This window comes from Phoca vitulina, unplaced genomic scaffold (assembly GCF_004348235.1).
Source record: "Phoca vitulina isolate PV1807 unplaced genomic scaffold, GSC_HSeal_1.0 scaffold32, whole genome shotgun sequence".
In the NCBI taxonomy this organism is placed as follows: domain Eukaryota; kingdom Metazoa; phylum Chordata; class Mammalia; order Carnivora; family Phocidae; genus Phoca; species Phoca vitulina.
In genome coordinates this window covers 15,055,925-15,071,609 of record NW_022589735.1, presented here as the reverse complement: position 1 = coordinate 15,071,609, position 15,685 = coordinate 15,055,925, and the positions used below count along the sequence as shown (strand labels likewise).

The 15,685-nt window shown below is 36.7% G+C and overlaps 1 protein-coding gene across 7 annotated transcripts in view; it reads left to right on the top strand.

Annotated features, from left to right (window-relative positions):
• Window positions 1–15,685, top strand: part of CSNK1G3 (casein kinase 1 gamma 3) — a 124,601-nt gene that overhangs the window by 49,603 nt on the left and 59,313 nt on the right. For all 7 annotated transcript variants that reach the window (XR_004301935.1, XR_004301936.1, XM_032425475.1 and 4 more), the window contains one exon: window positions 15,220–15,368. Coding sequence is in view for 5 of the 7 variants with exons in the window: in XM_032425475.1 (XP_032281366.1) it covers window positions 15,220–15,368 (149 nt within the window). In the remaining 2 variants the exon portion in view is untranslated. The remainder of the gene's footprint in view (window positions 1–15,219; window positions 15,369–15,685) is intronic.

The following is a 15,685-nucleotide window of genomic DNA, read 5'->3' as shown; positions in this document are numbered from 1 at the left end:
TAGGAAGTTAATACAGGTGAATTTTTTTTTTTTAAGTACAGATGTATTTTTATGTAAACTCTAAAATTAGTGAGAATGGATATTTTTTGCCATTGGAAAAAAACTAATGAGAACATTTCCTATAGTATGTTGCATTGCCTTTATGTGGAAGCCTCTCACAGCTATACTTTTCCTGTTTACTTCTGTTCTGCTAACTGTAATGATTTTGTATGTGTAGTTTCTTATCAGGTAGGGATATTTTGTTTCCCCAGATTTAATAAAATGGAATTTTTTCATGTGTCTTTTTGTAAGCACACATGTTTACATTCTAGTTCATAGAGCTGAGCACTTCTTAATGCATTATTAATTTTGCACGTTCTTTTTTTCTAACAGCATACTTTCCAAATGAGTAGTCACTGTGGGGACAATAAGTTGACATTTTGTATTAATGTTTTTATCACTGTAGGCTTCTTATAATGCACATCTAAGTCTGATACAGATAGCCCTTCAGGAGTTATCAAAATTAACACTGACAACTGAAATTTAAAGGATAGGGGGGATAAAACTAATTATGTGTGAAACCATACATATTAGTTAGAACTAGCAAGTGATAGAAAGTCTGAAGAAACTAAGTTAAAAAAAAAAAGAGTTTATTGGCTCATCTACTGGAAATTCAGAGAAGGGACCTATTTATAAGATATTATTGTACCCAGGATTTCAAATACTGCCATCAGGGACATTCTTGAATTTGTTTCTGTGCTCTGCCTTTGTGTGTGTGTGTGTGTGTGTGTGTGTGTGTGTGTGTGTGTTTATGTGTAAGATTCATTTTCTGGTCGGCCCTTTTTATGAGATGGCAGAGGTAGTTACCAGTAGCCTAACTTAGCAATTGTGCCATTTCTTTTCTTTTTTTTTTCATTAAAGATTTTATTTATTTATTTGACGGAGAGAGAGACAGCGAGAGAGGGAACACAAGCAGGGGGAGTGGGAGAGGGAGAAGCAGGCTTCCCGCGGAGCAGGGAGCCCGATGCGGGGCTCGATCCCAGGACCCTGGGATCATGACCTGAGCCGAAGGCAGACGCTTAACGACTGGGCCACACAGGTGCCCCTCTTTTTCTTCTTTTTTTAAAGATTTTATTTATTTGACAGAGAGAAGGAGCGAGAGCGAGCACAAGCAGGGGGAGTGGCAGAGGGAGAGAGAGAAGCAGACTCCCCGCTGAGCAGGGAGCCTGATGTGGGTCTCGATCCCAGGACCCTGGAATCATGACCTGAGACGAAGGCAGATGCTTAACCGACTGAGCCACCCAGTCATCCCTATAATGTCATTTCTTTCCTGAAAATCTAGCAGAAGTTCTAGGACCAAATCTTACTGTCTTATTTTGTGTCCCGTGCCTTTCCTTGTTTTAATTGCTATGAATGTGATTGCCCAAACTTAGATCTTTTGCTCATCTCAGCAGCTACCTGAAACTCTGGGACTGAGAATGGGGCAAGGTGGTTGCCTATTGGGAAACTGAGGTGTTAATTAGAAGGAAGATTGGATGCTGGGGAGATAAAGATAATAGATTGGTCATTACTTACGTAGTAGAGCTATCGGTTGGAAAAATAGGATTGAACACTTTAATTAGAGAAGAATGAATAAGTCAGTTTAGAGTTTAGGGAGTCATTGAATACCAGAGGTACACTTAACTTTATTATTATATTCTTTGCCTTTTTTAACTTTAAAAGTTATATCAGAGTAGTAATAAAAAGGAAGCCCGCGTCTTTACAACTTGAATGCTGTAGGGCTGCAGTGTTCCACAGTGACAGGGCCCACCATGTAGAAGACAGTCCGTATATATCAGGTGCTCCCCTGTGCTCCATGGCATAGCATTTACGGAGGTCAGAATACGAATGGTATTGCATGGAGCTGACAAAAGTGTGAATAGTTTTGAGTATTTTATGTGAATCATGTGAATTTAGGTTACTATAGTTTTTTATCAATTTTAAATTTTATTTTATTTTATTTTATTTTATTTTATTTTTTTAAAGATTTTATTTATTTATTTGAGAGAGGATGAGAGGAGAGAGAGAGCACATGAGAGGGGGGAGGGTCAGAGGGAGAAGCAGACTCCCTGCTGAGCAGGGAGCCCGATGTGGGACTCGATCCCGGGACTCCAGGATCATGACCTGAGCCGAAGGCAGTCGCTTAACCAACTGAGCCACCCAGGCGCCCTCAATTTTAAATTTTAAAAACATTTTTGAGTGCCCCTGTAAGCTTTGTAGAAAAACAAGAGTTTAGTTGTTTGGGGAGGGACTGATGATTTTAAAATAGTTTGAATTGGGGGCTGCTGGCTGGCTCAGTCAGTAGAGAGCATGTGACTCTTGATCTCAGGGTCCCGAGTTCAAGCCCCACAGTCAGCGTCTAGCCTACTAAAAAAAAAAAAAAAAAGTTTGATTTTGGAATTGATACTTCAAAGGATTATATTTTCAGACTGCTCTTAATCATAAATAAGCCATTCAAAGTAATTTAACTTAAAACTCTCTTAAGGCACTTCAAGTTTTATTTAAGTAGCAGTTTGCTTGTTAGTGTTCTCTTTAAAAATAGGTATAATTGAAGAACCATGAGAGACGATGGACTCTGAAAAACAAACTGAGGGTTCTAGAGGGGAGGGGGGTGGGAGGATGGGTTAGCCTGGTGATGGGTATTGAGGAGGGCACGTTCTGCATGGAGCACTGGGTGTTATGCACAAACAATGAATCATGGAACACTATATCTAAAACTAATGATGTAATGTATGGGGATTAACATAACAATAAAAAAATTAAAAAAAAATAAATAATGACAAGGAGTTGTAAAAATAAAACAGTATAAAGAACATCCAAAAAAAAAAAATAGGTATAATTAATCAATATCCACACTATTTAATGAACTCCTAAGACTTGACCCCAAGATACAGGCAGTCCACTTCAAAAGTGGGCAAAGGGCTTAAATAGACATTTCTCCAAATATATACAGATGGCCAATAAGCACCTGAAAAGATGCTCAGTATCAGTAATCATTAGGAAATGTAAATCAAAACTACAAAGATATACCACTTCATACCCATAGAATGGCTGTTATCAAACAAATGAAAGACAACCAGCAACCAGTAAACAAGTGTTGGTATGAATGTGCATTGCTGGTGGGAATGTAAAATGGTACAGCTGCAGACATTATGGAAAACAGTTCCTCAAAAAAGTTAAACATAGAATTGCCATTTGATCCAGCAATTCCACTTCTTGTTATCTGTACCAGAGATTGCACGCTAGCAGATATTCGTACACCCATGTTCAGAGCAGCATGATTTGCAGTAGTGGGGTGGGAACAACCCAAGTGTCCATCAGTGGATGGATGGATAAACAAAATGTAATCTATACATACAAGGAAATATATTATTCAGTCTTTTTTTTTTTTTTTAAAGATTTTATTTATTTATTTGACACAGAGAGACACAGCGAGAGAGGGAACACAAGCAGGGGGAGTGGGAGAGGGAGAAGCAGGCTTCCCGCAGAGCAGGGAGCCCGATGTGGGGCTCGATCCCAGGACCCTGGGATCATGACCTGAGCCGAAGGCAGACGCTTAACGACTGAGCCACCCAGGCGCCCTTATTCAGTCTTTTTTTTTAAGATTTTATTTATTTGAGAGAGAGAGAGAGAGCACGAGAAAGGGGAGGGTCAGAGGGAGAAGCAGACTCCCTGCTGAGCAGGGAGCCTGATGTGGGGCTCCATCCTGGGACTCCAGGATCATGACCTGAGCTAAAGGCAGATGCTTAACTGACTGAGCCAGCCAGGCGCCCTGAAATATTACTCAGTCTTAAAAAAGAAGGGAAGTTTGGACACATGCTACAATATAGATGAGCCTTGAGGACATTTTGCTAACTAAAATAAGCCTGTCATGAAAGGACAAATACTATGTGATTCCACTTATTTGAGGTACCAAGAGTAGTCAGATTCAGAGAGACAGGCAGCAGAATGGTGGTTGCCAGGGGCTGAGGGGAGAGGGAAATGGGAAAATACTATTTCATGGGTATGGAGTTTCAGTATGAAGTGATGAAAGAGTTCTGGAGATGAGTAGTGGTGATGGTTGCCCAGCAGTGTGAATATTTGCTTCATACCACTGACCTGTACACTTACAAATGGTTAAAATAACACATTTTATATCATGTATGTCTGACCACAATAAAAACAAAAATTAAAAGATGGATTTATTTAGAATTATTTATTGAGCTGTCTGTGAAAACATACATAATTTCTCTAGTTTTGCCTGTCTGGGTTTTGAACCCCCTGTAAGTCCATATGTCTCTCATTCTCTTTCTCTAACTGCTCGGAGAATATCCCTGTTTTCTCTCTCATTTGTTCACTGAATCCGTTCTATACAGACAGTGGGACCGTACAGCTTTAGTGCATAGATGAGGGATTGCCTCTCTCTTACTACTTAGCTTTCCGTAGGATTAGAATATTGTTTTATACCAAGATCACTTTCTGTGGTAGCGAAAATGTAATATACTGAATAGTCTTGTTTTGTCACATCCAGTCAGCATTTCCTGAGTCAAACAAGATCTAGATTTGGGAGTCATCAGCACATAGGTGGTTTCTAAAGCTAAGGGTTGAGATCCCCCAAGGGAGAGTACAGAGCGTGACATGAGAAGAGAAACAGAGACAAAAAGCATGCTGACCATGGTGTTGGGCACAAATGACTTTGTCAGTAACAAAAATCATGATAGCAGTAGTTTACACAAGTGAAAGGGATATTTTGTGAGGAAAAATCAGCAAGGAGTTTTCAGGTAGACAATTGTAGAGTTGATATAGCTGCTCAAAAGTAAGGCATCGGCTCTCTTTAGCTTCCTGCTCCTGTTCTTAGTATGTGGCTTTCATCTTTTTTTTTTTTTTTTTTTTTTTTTAAGATTTTATTTATTTGCGAGAGAGACAATGAGAGACAGAGAGCATGAGAGGGAGGAGGGTCAGAGGGAGAAGCAGACTCCCTGCTGAGCAGGGAGCCCGATGTGGGACTTGATCCCGGGACTCCAGGATCATGACCTGAGCCGAAGGCAGTCGCTTAACCAACTGAGCCACCCAGGCGCCCAGTATGTGGCTTTCATCTTAAGAGCCGGAATTTTTTGAAACCGAAGGGAGGGAGAAAAAGATGAAATTGGTGTCTAAATAAGGATACCTTCCAATTCTTTCTCTCTTGCCTCCATTCTTAAAATTTAGTTATACATGTATGTCCCTAGTGGAATGAGAAATTCTGTATACCTAGACTTTCGCTCCCTCCCTTCTTTTCTCCTTACTTTTCCAGTGATTTTTCTCTCTTCCCAAAGACCTCTTTGCTGAAAACATTAGTTGCCTTTGATTTCGGCCAATTGGGATGATCCCAAAGTTCTGTCATACCATTTAGCATAAAATCCAAATTTCTTTCTTTTTATACTAATCCACTTTTTGGTTGCTCTCAACTTACTGTTCCTTGAAAATATCTTATTTTCATCTGTCTGTATTTCCCTTTGTGGAATGTCTTTCTTTCTCAGTGAATTCCTTCTTTCTTCAGGCCCTAGCTAAATGTCACCCCTTTTGCAATGCATTTCCTGACATTGTTTTGTTTCTTTGCAGAAATGCTTCTTCTTTGACCTGACATTATTTTGAATATATCTTTAGTTTTCTTGTATCATATTATATTACATTATTATTTGCTTATGTCTGTCCCCTCCACTAACATTTGAACTCTTTAAGGGCAGTGAAATGATGTATTCGCTTTTTTATCTTTGAAACTGAGCTGAATGCTTGACAATTGTAGTTCCTTGGTAGATGGTTGAACTGATTTCTTAACTCATTTCTTAAATGAGAAAGACTGTTTTCTCTTACTAGATGTGAAGTTGTGATATATAATATATTCCATTTCAAAATTTCCTATAGTTTTTTTTTTTTTAACTTCTGGGATTGGTGTTGGAAGTTTGATATATCAGTATTATAAAGATTGTTATATTATTAATAAGTTTTTAGTTTATTTCATTTCTGACATAGAAGCATAGCCATACCATTTCAAAAATTTTATTTGTTTTAATTTATTTCATTTGTGTATTATTCTCTAATTAGGCAAATTTAATTCCTCATTTTAGGGATCTGGAAATAGAAGGAAAAAAATCAATAAGTATTTTTTAGAATAACAGAAATGATAAGCCTAGACGATAGCCAGATAGTTATCTAGTTAACTGAACTGTACAGTTCACCATCTAAAAATAATCACTTTCTAGAGAAGCATAGTTTTAATTATTAGAATAATCCGTTTTTTTATTTACTTAAAAAAAGTTTAGTTGAATTGTTGATACTTGATGAGAATGCATGGACTATGTTTTGAAATTTATGGGGTAATTTTCTCTGAAGATCAGTGATTCTGAGTATTGCTTCTTTATGTTAATTCTTCATAGCAGATGGTTTTCATAGGCTCTGCTGGGGAAAACTTTGCAATTATTTATTCCTCAGCATTTCTTTATTAGCTGATAATCTTTCTAACAGAAAGTAAAATACCCTTTCTTTGTCATAAGTTATTGCTTACCAAAGGAAGTAGAATAATCTTTTTTCTGTTATAAATTACTGTTGTTGGCAATCTGCAAATATAGGAGTGATACCAAACACCCTGTTTGAGACCATGCGTATGTTAAATCATTGTTTCTAAGTGAGTGTCTTGGCTTTTTGATGTGCCCTGAACTATGTAGTTCTAAACAATAATTTGATAATAGCAGCAGTGGCTCTTTCTAAAATTATACCTCTCCATGGTATTGCCTTTCAAGAGCTGTTAAAAGAGCTCCTCTCCCTGCCTTGTACTGACCCCTCTGCCTTCTTGGTTTGTGCTTTGTCAAAAAGTCAGGATTTAGGTGTTGCCTCTGTGTTTTGATCTGGTTTACAGACACCTCCATTTTCACATCCCCCTTTTCAAGACAGTTTAGGTCTGTCTGCTAGCTAAATGCGTGTTGGTGATTCCATAATGTATGGAAATTTGATCATACTATTTACTCTAAAGAAAGGTTGTAACAGTACAAACCTTTTAAACCTGGCTATATCCATTTGTTAATATCTAAAGTTCCTTTTATTCATTGAAAAGCCTGAGTTTTTCTGTGTTGAAGAAATTTAAGAAATTCTACTCTTTCTGTGTATCTTATGTCTGTTTGAGAAAGCTGAGAGGAAAATATTGTAAAAACCATGAAAGTGAAGTGAATATACTGATTAGATGTTACCTATTGTATTTTGGTATTAACAAACAATAAAGAATACTGTGTGGATGAACCAGTGGTTAGTGTAGACTTAATCTCAGCTCAGATAACCAACAGTTGATGTAGCAGTTTCTGAGAATTCCCTTTTCTGTCTTAGCTGAATTGCTTTTAGAAGACCTCTTAAGTATACGTAATATTTCTCATTCCTTATGGAGGCCTCTCTGTATGGGAATTTCTGTCAGTTATGCATTGCTGAACTCTTACTAATTTATACATGACTACGTATGTATATTGCTACTTTTTACAAAGTTTTTGTGTTAAAGTCCTTATAGTTGATGGACGATGTGTGCATTTAAAGATGCTATGTGTTATCAATATAAGAAGGAAGGGTTAACTGTTAGTGGTTTTAGTTTGGTTTATATGGTGCAGGTACTAGAATCGTTGTATGTTATGTGGTAATTACAGTATTTTTAGTGAGAAATTAATCACATAAGAATCTTAAATTAAAAAAACCGTACCTTTGAATAGGGTAGGACTAAATGGTGATGGATTTAATTTTCTAAAATGCAGCATCGTTTTTAAATTTCTCTATGTAATCGTAAAAAGATTGGAAGTGTAAAGCCATTAAAAACAGTATGATGATTCCATATTTCATTTTTATTTTTGATTTATTTTGATTTATTTTGATTTAAATATAAAGTAGCACATTGTGAGAAAAAAATTTGCAAACTAGAAGCTTGGGGGTAAAAATGATACAGAGGATTTATTTTTTCCTTAATTAACTAGGCCCAGAGGATAATAACTAAATAATGAATAATATAACATTATATAGCGAATAAAATTTTATTCAATATTCATGCAATATAATATTCAATATTTGATATAATGAACAATACTTGTTTGTAGGTGTTATTTTTTGAATGTTCTCTGAAATTTAAAATAGTCTCAATGTGTAAATAGAATTATCACAGAAAGGACTTTTTTTTTCTTTTTACAGTGGGGTGGCTTTATTTTATTTGGGGTTAATTGGTAGAATTTTATTACTAAATGTGGGTGCTGGAATTTAATGGAACCACTGTTGGCCAAGTCTGGAACTCAGTGCACCTACTTGTTCACATCAGAGCTTGCTGTTCAGCTGGGTCAGCAATTCTCAAACTTTTGAGTCTCAGGATCCTTTTTTACCCTTGAGACTTTTTGAAGATCCAAGAGACCTTTTGTTGTTGTGAGTTATTAGCTGTTGATATTTACCACATGAGAAATTAAAACATAAATATAAAAATGTTGGTATATTAATTCATTTTAAAATAATACTAATATTTTAAAATCACTCTTTTACTAACCATATTTTCCAAGTCAAAAAAATGTGAGAAAAGTGTCCTTATTTTTCAAATTTGCACAGTTCTTTAATGTCTGGCTTACTAGAAAACAGCTAGATTCTCCTTATCTTCTTTGTTCAGTCCGTTGCCATATCACATGTCATGTAACCTCTGGAAAATTCGACTGTTCGCTTGTGAGAGGAGAGTGAAAAGGTAAATGACATCTTAGTGTTATTATAAAAATAATTTTGATGTCATTGACCTCCTAAAGGGTCTCATGGGCCACCACCCCCCCCGCCCTGTGTGTCTCCAGACCACATGTTGAGAACTGCCCAGCTAAGAGTATAAGCATTTATGTTAAAGGTTAAGAACGCCCTAATGTAAAACTTCCTTGGAAAAGAACATAGCCGAGGTGTACTATGTGTATAGTATTTCTAATCAGATTTTAGGTTTTCTGAAGCACATCTGTAAAGTCAAATTTCCTAATCAGAATGTTAATGCTTTTGTTCTAATCCTTCCCATAAGAACAATACCAGACCCGAAAAATGGAATGAAACAACATGATATTATTTCTTTTAATGATAATGTTTAACTATCGCCCAACTCTAAGGAACTCAAGTACTTCAATACCTGGCACAAAGTACTAAGCAGTCTTTAAGAGTGCTTGTTAGACCTCCTGATGTTGTTCTGTGACTTAAATTAATGAATGTCTTGTCACTTAAATGGAAGGCTGAAATATAAAATGAAGTGTTTAATAAAATCAATTTTAGGAGACTAAGGGTGAGATTGTATTTTCAAATAATATATGAATTTTGTATTTTTGCCCATTCTTCAGGTTTCTTGGGGAAAGATATACTTGTCTTGAAGATGAGGGGTGCTAATAAGCAGCCCTGAAAATTAGTGATATTGGAAATCATCAGAACTAACTTTCATAAATTCACAATGGATGGCTCTTTATAGTAGCCTCACAAAGAATTTTAAAACAGTTCAAATTGGGTGCAGTGTAAGTTGATAGTTGAAACTTCACTGGATATAAGACCAAATACAAAGCTTGTTCCTGCTTCTGAGTTGGTTTGCATTCATGGAATTCAGTAGCCAAGTACTTTGATCAAGAGGCATCGGTAATAATGTAACACCTCATTACTCTTCCTTCTAAACCTTCTTTCTGCTTTTCTCTTCTCTTTCGCCCTCTTTTCCTTCATCTCTCCTTCCATAAATCCTCTTCCTGGTGGTCTTGCCTCCCATATTCATATTGGCTGTGGTTGTTTTGTTTTGTTTTTGCTTGGGGTACTCCCTAGCTCCTGTTTGTTAGTTGCAATGTTTCCTAACTCCTAACAATTTAATTTTGTTTGTTCAGTGTTAGAAAACTGCCCAGACTTTCCTGGGAAATGAAATTCTAGTTTGACCTTTACAGTGTTTGCTTTACGTTCTTGATTTTTTAAGAAAAATTATAACTCTTGATTTTATACTTCAGTGACATGAAATTGGTGTTGAAATACATTATTAATACTTACCTAAGAAGTACACTCATTGATTCATAGAACAGTATGTATCTTAAAGAGTCATTTAGGGTTATCCTTTTTTATCCCCCAACGATTTATGCTGAGTCATATTTTAAGGTAAAATTATGTTGCATGATAAAGCTGAAGTATTTTTGTTCAAATTGTAGACTAGTGTTAAATTTACTCGGTAAAATGTAATGCTGTTTATGGAATTTAGCCATCATGAGTAAGGTAGAGATACATAATTTTGAGACACTTTGAAACCATTAAAGAAAGGAAGTTTTTGAGAAAACCGAAACAGTTTTTGTCCCTTTGCTGATCTTTCTCATGGTGTTATTATAGAAACTCAAAGGTATGTTATGTAAATAGCTTGATTGAATGTGCATGTTAGGTACATGGTAATTCTCCTGGCAACGAGTTGGTTTATATGAAATAGAGCAGAGCAGATTTACTTATGCATGCCTTTCCTCATCTGTGAGAAATTGTGTGTGAATAATTATAAATTTCATGTCATGCTTAATAGAGATAGTTTGATAAGAGGAGATTTGAAGGTTGGGTAAAAATTGAAGCTGGCAGCTTGGATGGCAGAACTAGAGTAGAAATTTTTGAAATGCAGCTTTAGAAGAGCTCGAAATGAGGCAGGGTAACCTTTAAATAAGTCTGTTCCTTGTGTTAGTGAGGTGCGCTGGGAAGGCCAGGGAACCCACACACATTATAAGGCCCAGAGTCCTAAGGTATACTTAGCTTTGTTTCTAGGAGCTCCGGAATGAAGCTAATAGTTAATAGGAGTAGCGGTACACCTGTATAATTTTCAATATTTGGGAGAATGTATAAGAAGTACTTGCTCAGTGAGTTAATACATGGATTAAATAAATGTAGTCTAAATCATTTTCCAGTTCAAGATTTTGTTTGTGGTCCCAGAAAAATTTAAAAAATGAGCATTTTATTCCTGGTTGTAAAAATAGCATGTGTTCTTCATAACAATTTGGAAAAGTTTAAAAAGTATAAAAATGGAAGTAGAAATCACCTGTGCTTCCAGTAATCTGTTAGCTTTCTGGTTTTTCCTTCCAGTATCTTTTCGTATGTGTGTTTAATGATTCATTAGAAACTTTTTATTTTAAAAGTAATGTATGGTTGTTGTAAACAACAAAATAGATCACTTCAGACTTACAAGAAGTAAAAACTAGAAGTTTGTCCTTCACAATTTATCTCCACAGGTAGTTAAAGTCTATGTTATGTTCCACAGCGTGGGTATAATATAATTGGTTTTGTTAGTCTGGAGTTGATGAATGTTTAGGTGGTTCCCATTTGGTTTCTTTTTCTTTTTCTTTTCTTTTCTTTTTTCTTTTTTACTGTTACCAACAACAGCTTCAACATAGTTGTATGCATGTTTTTGCTTGTTTTGAAAAGGTTAGGGCAATTTTCCTCCAAAAATGTCCCAATTCACATTTCTCCAACAAGATTTTAACTCACAGCTTTGTTAGTCTAGGCTAATTAATTAACTTTTAAATTGTAAATATCCTTTTGGCACTACACTAAAACTTGACCAGTGGTAGTTTCTTAAAGTTGCAGTATAGAGTTAGAAGCCATACGGAAAAACCTTTTACTATTCTCTCTTATATTAAAATCCATTATACTTTAGATTATTTACCTGTGCATGTTTTTTTTTTTTTAAGATTTTATTTATTTATTTGAAAGAGAGATAGAAAGCACAAGTAGGCAGAGAGGCAGGCACAGAGAGAGGGAGAAGCAGACTCCCCACTGAGCAGGGAGCCCGACGCAGGGTTCGATCGCAGGACCCTGGGACCACGACCTGAGCCTAAGGCAGCCGCTTAACCGACTGAGCCACCCAGGTGCCCCTTACCTGTGCATGGATTTATAAACACATGCCTTAGTCGCTTGGAAAATACTGGTTTACTGAATTAGATTTTCAATTATTGCTATATTTATTACCTAAAATTAAGTCATAATAGTTAATGTCACCACAGTTTATTGGAAAAGGTATTGTATTTTTCTCTTTTTAGTATTGGGAAGCTTTCAAAGGTCATCCTGGCAGATATGAATTTAGCCAAAATCTGATTTTTATGTGAAAGCTTAAATTTTAAAATTTATTATTGGTAACAAATAGGAACAAGTAAATTATTTCACTTTTTCTTAAAGTAACAGACTCTCTTTGTTCATTTTTGAGAATGCTTTTTATTTATTTTTTTTGCTTTATTGCACTGTTGAATAAAAGAGGTGAAAGTGGATATCCTTGTCTTGTTCCCAGTCATAAATGGAAAGCATTCATTCTTTCACCGTTAATATGATGTTAGTTGTCAGTTTCTCATAGAGGCCCTTTACCAGGTTGAAGAAGTTACCTTCAATTCCAGATTTGCTGAGAGTTAATGTCACACATGCTTTTTCAGTATCTATTAAGATGATGTCATGGTTTTTCATATTTATTCTGTTACTGTGGTGAATTGCATTGGTGGATATTTGGATGTTAACATAAACTTGCATTCCTGGGTTAAATTATCCTTGATCATGGTGTCTTGTCCACCCTTAATCCATAATGTCCCACCCTGTGCATAAGGATGTAGTGGATATTCTGTAAGCATTCATTGAATTACTTAAGACAGTGAAAGTTCTTAAATGATTTTGTTTTTGGAAACCTTTGAAAACATTTGAATAAATCTGTCATTTTTATTTTTTTTAAAGATTTTATTTATTTATTTGTCAGACACAGAGAGAGAGAGAGAGAGAGAGAGAGAGTGTGCACAAGCAGGGGGAGGGGCAGAGGAAGAAGCAGATTCCCAGCCAAGCAAGGAGCCTGATGTGGGACTCGATCCCAGGACCCCAGGATTGTGATCTGAGCCGAAGGCAGATGCACTTAACTGACTGAGCCACCCAGGCGTCCCTAAATCAGTCATTTAATCAACCAAAGTATATTGCTGCCTTATTGAGAGGTCATTTCACAACAACTGGAATACAGATAGTGACTCAGAAGGAAGTCAAAAAGCCCTTTGACAGTCCTTTCATGGAAGAACCTCAGAACCTGTTTATTTTTACATTCCATATATAGTTCTAACAAGCTTGATGATCTGGTTTGCTTGCATCCTACAGATCAGAAGCAATAAACTAAAGAGTAGAAGTGAGTTATTAGACATTGCTAAATTAACAGCATGAAAATTAACTTTCAGTGGTAGAGTGGGGAAAACAAGGCATTGTGGAAATAATTTTAAAAACTTAGTAGCTGAGAAGTTTTAATGTCTTAATTGCAGCTCCAGGCTCTTAATAGCATAATAAAAGCAGTGTATAGCACAATAAAAGTAGTATTTCAAAGTTGGAATAACTTTCGTGAGCTTCTCATTCACTATTTCTGAACTTTTTTTTTTTTTTACTTTTACATGTGTGAGGGGTAGATCTGACACATGGATGCAAGACAGGCTCTGATAAGAGTGGCTTACACTAAAATAGTGATACCCTGTGATGAAGGGAAGTACAGTGTGTGTGTGTGTGTGTGTGGTGGGGTGTGCAGACATACACACATGGAGGGGTTGGACGGGAATCTCTTTCTGGGGAGGGGGATCATGTATGGAGTTTGAACTTGTCCCCTTTTCCCCACCCGCACCATGATTTATTATCTTGCCTTCCCATCCCCAGATGTCCTGCTGCCTCACTCATTCACATTTGAGGAAAACTGGTCTTATCTAAACTACTAATATTATGGAGAAGCAAACTGAAATGTATTTAAAAAAGAATAGGACAGTTTAGAAAAGAATAAGAAAGTTTTATCTTGAGAGAGTCTTTTCCCTTCTTTTTTTTTTTTATAGATTTTATTTATTTATTTGACAGAGAGAGATAAAGCGAGAGAAGGAACACAAGCAGGGGGAGTGGGAGAGGGAGAAGCAGGCTTCCCGCTGAGCAGGGAGCCCGATGCAGGGCTCGATCCCAGGACCCTGGGATCATGACCTGAGCCGAAGGCAGATGCTTAATGACTGAGCCACCCAGGTGCCCAAGTCTTTTCCCTTCTAAAATTACTAAAAACAAACTAGCAAGCAGGAAAAAAAATCACTTGGAAGTAAAAGTGAGACATTGAAGATGGAAGAAGTTTACTTGGTACAAATGAATAAATAAATGTATTGTTAAGATAAATTGATCACTGATGATATGTTAGTTTATTGTGAAACTCTTAGTTCTAAAAATCAAATACAGATGATTTCTGTGCATTTAGACTTCATATTTGGAGTTCGTATTATTTTATATTATCATATAATAAATTACTTAGTATTTAGTGGCATAGTGCAAGAGATTTCCTTATCTCCCAATTTCCATGGGCCAGGACTCCAGGGATGGGTGAACTGGGTCTTCTGTTGAGGGTTTTGCCAGGCTGTAATCAAGGTGTAAGCCTGGACTAGAGTCTGGCTTGAGGCTCAGAGTCCTTGCTCACTGGTTATTTCCAGAGTTCAGTTCCTTACGGCTATGGGATTGAGGCCCTCAGTTCCTAGAGCCTGCCCACCATTCCAGGGCATGTGGCGTCTTCTACGACAGGACAGTTTGCTTCTTAAAAATCAACAAGAGAGCTTCTCTGCTGCTTTGAATATCTTTGACTTGTAGACCCTCTTTTTTAAAGGGCTTACCTGTTAGATCAGGCCCACTGATGGGGCCTTAATTACATCACCTTTGTCACATAACGTAACCTAATCACAAGAGTGAAATCTGGGGTCTTACCTGCACTCACGGGGAGGGAATTGTATGGCGTGTGTACACCAGAGGACGGGAATCTTGGAGGGTGATGCTAGCATTATGCCTCCCTCAGACTTACTCAAGAGAGGAGCGACTTCTTTGTTAAAAAAAAAAAAAAAAAGTGAATCTTTCCAGTGCAGCAAGTGTTTCTGTAGGCCATGGAAATAGGAGGCTAAAAGGCCCCGTTCCTGTCTCTGGTGAGGTGTTGGAGACCAACACGGAAGCACTGTCTGTGATGTCGTTCGGTAATGCAGCTGCAGGACAGGTGTAACCAGGCTGACCTGTGAACATGAAAAAGGTACAGGGAGGGAGAAGGTTGGCTCAGGAAAAGTTCATTGTGTGTATGGAAGAAGTGCAAATACTGCCGCACTTCTTAAAAAGACAAAAATATTTCTTAAATTGCTTATTAATTTTTAGGAAGAAAAGTTGGATATTTAAGATGAGGAAATGATTAAAATCCTTTTTCTTTCCCCTCAGATGGTATACCTCAAGTTTACTATTTTGGCCCTTGTGGTAAATACAACGCCATGGTGCTCGAACTGCTGGGACCTAGTTTGGAAGATTTGTTTGATTTATGTGACAGGACGTTTTCTCTTAAGACAGTTCTCATGATCGCTATCCAGCTGGTAAGTCAAGCAGAAGGTTCTGAAACTGTTTGAACGGTTGTATGGTTCTTTTGGTCACACAATTATATTGAAAGTTTCAAGTTTTGTGATGTTACCTTTACAGAACATTTGATCTAATGAAGTTTCTATTAGGTTGCATAGAACTTAAAATAACTGAGCCAGCTGTATTTTATTTCAGTGAAAGAATTAATACCTTACTGCTTTAAGATCAGAATGTTCTCAAGTTTGAGAATTGTTTCTAGCCCTGTTTTCATATAGAAGATGAATGCTTAGAAAAGAGAACCCTCAGAAACATGGATTTATAATGTTAGTAATAA